Here is a 5,913-nt window from a genome sequence, read left to right as displayed (position 1 = left end):
CTTCAGCTATTTCTTTTCTCAGAGTTTCATAATTCTCCTTATAGAGGTCTTTCATGTCCTTTATTAAATAAATTTCCAGATATTTCATCTTCTTTGGAACTACTGTAAAAGGAATAGAGTCCTTTACTATTTTTTCAGCTTGACTATTATTGGTATATATAAAAGCTACTGATTTGTAAGTATTGATTTTGTAACCTGAGGTGCTGCTGTATTCCTTGATCACTTCTAAGAGTTTTGTAGTTGAGTCCCTGGGGTTTTCCAGGTATAAGATCATGTCATTAAATTTCCCCAAAAAGAAAAGTCTGGGACCAGATGACTTCACATCAGAATTCTACAAAACCTTTAAAGAGGAACTAGTATCTACATTACACAACCTTTTCCAAAACATAAAAAATGTTGGAATAATGGAATACTTTCCAAAACATTCTATGAAGCAAATATCACCTTGATTCCCAAACCAGGAAAAGCCCCAACAAAGAAAGAAAACTGTAGGCCAATATCATTAATGAATATTGATGCAAAAATATTCAATAAGATCCTAGTAAACAGAATTCAATGACACATCAAAAATAAATTATAACCATGGTCAAGTTGGTTTTATCCCAGGGTTACAAGGTTGGTTCAACATACATAAATCTATAAATATAATACATTGCATAAGTAAAATAAAAAACAAAGACCATATGATTCTATCAATTGATGCATAAAAAGCTTTTGATAATATTCAGCATCCTTTAATGATCAGAATTCTTAAGAAAATAGGCTTAGACAGCACATTTCTTAAACTGATATAGGCCATCTACAGAAAACCTACACCCAATATCATATTGAATGGAGTAAAATTGCAAACATTTCCACTCAGATCTGGAATTAGACAAGGATGCCCACTGTTGTTCAATGTACTAATGGCAGTCTTAGCTATTGCAATCAGGCAAGAGAAGGTGATCAAGTGTGTCCCAACAGGGTCAGAGGAGATCGAACGCTCACTCTTCTTGTTGATTAAATTTTGAAGGGTTAGCTTCGGGTCTGTGAGAAGATTGTCCCTGGGCTATAAAATGCATTAATGTACACAGCTATGATTTAATGATTAAAAAAAAAGAGTTAGGAAGATTTACATCTCAAAAGGGCAGAGAAAAATTTTACAAGTGTAAGTTTTTCAAAGTAAATGTCGATTTTTTTTTTTTTTAAGGAGGTCAGGATGCCATAGGAAGAAATCTGTCCAGAGTTTAGTCAAGCTGAGGGTAGTGCCAGTCACTACTCTTCCATCCATCTGATTTCCCACATCCAAGATTTTATTTTCTTTCCTCTCTTATCTTTGCTGGGGGGTTTTGTGTCTTTATTAAAAAATCACTTTACTTTTGGTAGGTTTTAAGGAGTGGTGAAAGTAGATGTATGAGTTTAATATAACGTCATAAAGCCAGAAATGTGAGAATTCTTTAAGAAAGATTTGTCATATGCCATTAACCTGTTTGCAGAGTTAGAAATGGGATAATTACCAGCGTTAACACTAACGAGACCCTGGGGAACTCCAGGGTCCCTTAACTGTAGACGACCTAGGTGGAGCCTGTTCAACCTTCTCCTGGTAGGAGCCTGATGAGCCAGCAGGTCCCTGTTTCGGAGTCTATCAGTTCAGGCTCCAAAACATAAAATACTTGGAAATTTCTGAAGATCTGGGTCAGATGGGATCAGAGTACCATGTGCCCCAGGTACTTTCCAGTATTCAGCGCAGAACCTGTTCTTTCTGGTCTTTGCTCCAGCTGAGGAACGTAAACGCTTGCTCCAGGCTCCCTTTCAGATCTGGCCTTGACTTTGCTTTGCAGTTCTTTGTTAATTTCATGGGTTCCATATCTGGAAACCTAGTCTCTCCCTCTCTCTCTCTATTCCCCCTAAACTAGGGTTTTCACCTCAGTTTAGTTGTCTGACTTTTGCTTCTGGCTATTTGTCATTCGTGTTTACTATTCTTGATCTTGAACTCTTAATTCCAGTTGATCCCATCTCAAAGATTGTCAGAAAGACAAATTTAAAACATCTGCAATGCCTTCCTCCAAGTAACCAAGGTAGTGGTAAGCAGAGAAATGAGAGACGAGTAGGTGCAGGCTGGCACCTTCTCTTTCTACCTTTGGAATACTCACTCCACCGTGTTCAAGCCTGCTCTTACCTGGTGGCTGGCACAAGAGAGGAAGAGGCAGTGGAAGTAAGTAAAGGGACTTCATCACCCTGGGATGACAGAGGGAGGGTTTGCCTCAAGTTTCTGGAAACACCTCATCGATGTCTCCAGGATCTACAGAGTTTTCTGAGGGCATAAATAGGATGAAGGATGAGAAACCCTTTACAGTAAGGAAAAACCAATGGTTATTCTTTCTGTAATAGAAAAAAAAAATTAAAGGATCCTAATGTAACATGCCTGAGGAGAGAAAAAAAGACAGAAGGTCAAAAGCTAGGTTTATAATGGAGATCTTTGATGATCTGGGAAATTTTCTGATGTTAACTGGGCAGTGCCATAGATTGAGGGACCTTTATTGGAACAGCCCAATCAAGGTGTTATATTCAGATATACGCAGGTTAAAAAAGGAGATACTGCTTTTCCCTACAATAACTTACTTGCTGAAGACAAGGTCTGCATGTCAGAAAAGCATGGAGTTATCTGCCCATTTATGAGGCATCATATTCCCAACTGATGAATGGAATAGGGGAGAAAATAAGTTGGCTGTGGCATTCTGATCTCTCAGAAAATGTATAACTCTGAGATTTCTTCATTAGTGTGGACTTCTAGGTGAAATAAATGTGTGATACTTCTCAGATATTCCTCTTGCTATAGTTTGAAGTATTAATTTCAAAATATGAACAAGGCTTCATAAAATCTTCCATTGATTTGGCGGTAATCAAGGAAAGGAACACATTTGTATTTATAAGACACTGATAACAACAAATAATAAAAGATGAAAAGATAGCTGAGAATTTATACTCTGGTTTTTGTAAACATATCTTACTCTAAGTCATAGTGTAAACATTTTCAATCAGTGCTTTTGAATATTACCTAATTTATTTCTGAATTATAGGGAAGGTTGGACTAGATGAATTATTTTTAATCCCAGTTGAGCATCAAATTGCCTGAAAAGGGTTTAGTTTTACTTTTCATTTGTCTTTTTATATGTGGGTGCCCAGATTGTACCCTAGAGAATGTAGCTTCGGTAGGTTTTAGGTGTGAAGCAGAATTCTGCATTTTTAACATACATGCCACTTGATTATGTCCACAGTTCCTAGAACAGAGGAATATTTAGATTCAACCCAGTTCTATAACTTCATTGTTATTCCACAAAAGATAATTGTATGAGATAAAGGGGCAAGGGAGATTAAAGTTAAACTAGGAATACTGAGAGATTAAATATAAATGTGGTAAAAAAAAAAAATCACTTTCTAACTATATTGAGTGATAGTGCCCTCTCAGGAGTTCATGCTGTGGGTTTGAATTCTGTCTCCAATATTTACAATCTATGGTCTTTGTGAAAATTCCTAAAACACTCCTCCTCCCAGTTTTTTTGCACAGGGAAAGAATAATAATCTCCATATCCCAGTGTTGTTTAAGAATTAAAGAAAATTATGTAAAGTGCTTAGCAGAGTGCCTGACACAGAACAATAGTGGTTAACATCTAACAAATGTTAGCTACAGGGTAAGGATGATGCCCATGACAAAAATTCGAGGTCAGAGAAAAATGCAGGATGTCATATTGTCTATTTCAGTAGAAATAATACAAAAATAAAGCAGCATGAATCCTTCATATCCTCTACTAATAATCCTTCATATCCTTTACTATTCTTGATCCTGAACTCTTGATTCCAGTTGATCCCATCTCAAAGATTGTCAGAAAGACAAATTTAAAACATCTGCAATGCCTTCCTCCAAGTAACCAAGGTAGTGGTAAGCAGAGAAATGAGACATTATGAGGATATTTAAAAGAATTTCACATGTGCTTTTTAGCTGCCTACCAACCTAACATAAGATCAGCTCACCACAGTCTACTTGTATGTACATCATGCTACAGTGATGAAACTGACATGGGGCTGTGGAGCCAGTTCAAGGCATAGTGAAACCAGGGACCAATAAGTCCAGCCCTTATAGCTGCATAAATGATTGAATAGAGGGAAAGGAAGAGATAAGGGGAAAAATATGAGATTTGTGGGAAAGAGAGAAAGGAAGGATGTAGGATCAGATTGAAGGTAAAGTCAGGATTGGGGATGATCATGAATTTGAAAGAAGCTTCGGCATTGGAACATTTGGGAGTCAGTACACCCAGTTTGGGAAGAAATCTAGTACTCTAACTGTCCTCTCTGGCCTCCAGGTGCTGCAGAGCCATGGAAAACCAATCCAGTGCCTCTGAATTCTTCCTCCGAGGAATATCCGAGTCTCCAGAGCAACAGCAGTTACTCTTTGGAATTTTCCTGTGTATGTACCTTATCACCTTGACCGGGAATGTGCTCATCATCCTGGCCATCAGCTCTGACCCACACCTCCACACCCCCATGTACTTTTTTTTGGCCAACCTGTCTTTCGTTGACATAGGTTTAACATCCTCTACAGTTACCAATATGCTGGGGAATATACAAACTCAACATCATACAATCTCCTTCAAAGGCTGCCTCTCACAAATGTATTTCTTTTTGATGTTTGGTGATCTGGACAGCTTCTTACTGGCTGTCATGGCATATGACCGCTACATGGCCATTTGTCGCCCTCTCTACTACTCCACAGTCATGAGCCCCCGAGTCTGTGCCCTGCTGCTTGCACTGTGTTGGGTCCTCACCAACACTGTTGCCCTGACTCATACCCTCCTCATGGCCCGGCTGTCCTTCTGTGCTGTTGGAGAAATAGCTCACTTTTTCTGCGACATCCTTCCTGTTCTGAAGCTGTCATGTTCTGACACCCACATTAACGAGCTGATGGTTTTTGCCTTGGGAGGCACAGTGCTTATCGTCCCCTTTCTGTGTATTGTCATCTCCTATGTCCACATTATTTCTGCTCTCCTGAGGGTCCGAGCCCCTGGTGGGAGGGGCAAGGCCTTCTCCACATGCAGTTCACATCTCTGTGTTGTGTGTATGTTCTATGGGACCCTTTTTAGTGCCTACCTGTGCCCCCCCTCCCTTGCCTCTGATAAGAAGGACATTGCAGCAGCTATGATGTATACCATAGTTGCTCCCATGTTGAACCCCTTCATCTACAGCCTAAGGAACAAGGACATGAAGGGGGCCCTAAAAAGGTTCCTCAGTCACAGGATAATTTTTTCCTCTTAGATGTGGTAATAGCAGCATTTAATGGAAAGATGTCGGCGTGGAGGCAGACAAACTGGCTTCAGTTTTAGATCTGCCACATACTAAGCAGAATATTGCAGCCCAATTACTTGATCTCTTTGAGCATTAATTTTGTCTTCTAAAAATGGAGATAATAGGCTCTATTGAATAAGGTGATTTGAAGGATTAACTGAAAATGCCTCCAGAAGAGTGGTGAATAATAGCAGATGTTCAATAAATGATAGCTATGATTATTTTTATTACTATGTTAGTTTTCATTCCTCCCCCATCTCTGAAGTCAAAAAATCTTTTTGGTGAGATTCATTTGTTCACCATTTATTTGCTGAACATCTATTGTGTGCTTATATTAGCTCCCAGAGAGAATAATGTTGAGCAAGACAAAGTCCCCGCTTTCATGACATTTTCATTTTAGGTTACTAATTTGTCATTCAAAATTTGGGTGCACCTGTCTTTCTCATAGAACTAAGTAGAAGTTAAGACAAAAGAAATAAAGGATGGAGATAACATTCCAGGAGATGCAGAATAGGTAAAGAGTTCCCCTTCAGAAGACTGAAATTCGATGTTTAGATTTCCATGGTTGTCTGACCCATAGTTTGCCAGGATTTC

General features: G+C 38.8%; 1 protein-coding gene across 1 annotated transcript; it reads left to right on the top strand.

Moving 5' to 3' along the window:
• The first annotated feature begins 4,353 nt into the window (after positions 1–4,353).
• On the top strand, positions 4,354–5,289 carry LOC100964122 (olfactory receptor 1N1). The gene has a single exon (XM_003785273.1). The coding sequence runs from the start codon at positions 4,354–4,356 to the stop codon at positions 5,287–5,289; it is 936 nt and encodes a 311-aa protein (XP_003785321.1).
• Positions 5,290–5,913: the final 624 nt, after the last annotated feature.

This window comes from Otolemur garnettii, unplaced genomic scaffold, assembly GCF_000181295.1.
Source record: "Otolemur garnettii isolate 467f Iridium unplaced genomic scaffold, OtoGar3 scaffold00014, whole genome shotgun sequence".
In the NCBI taxonomy this organism is placed as follows: Eukaryota; Metazoa; Chordata; class Mammalia; order Primates; family Galagidae; genus Otolemur; species Otolemur garnettii.
This window is presented reverse-complemented; position numbering and strand designations above follow the sequence as displayed.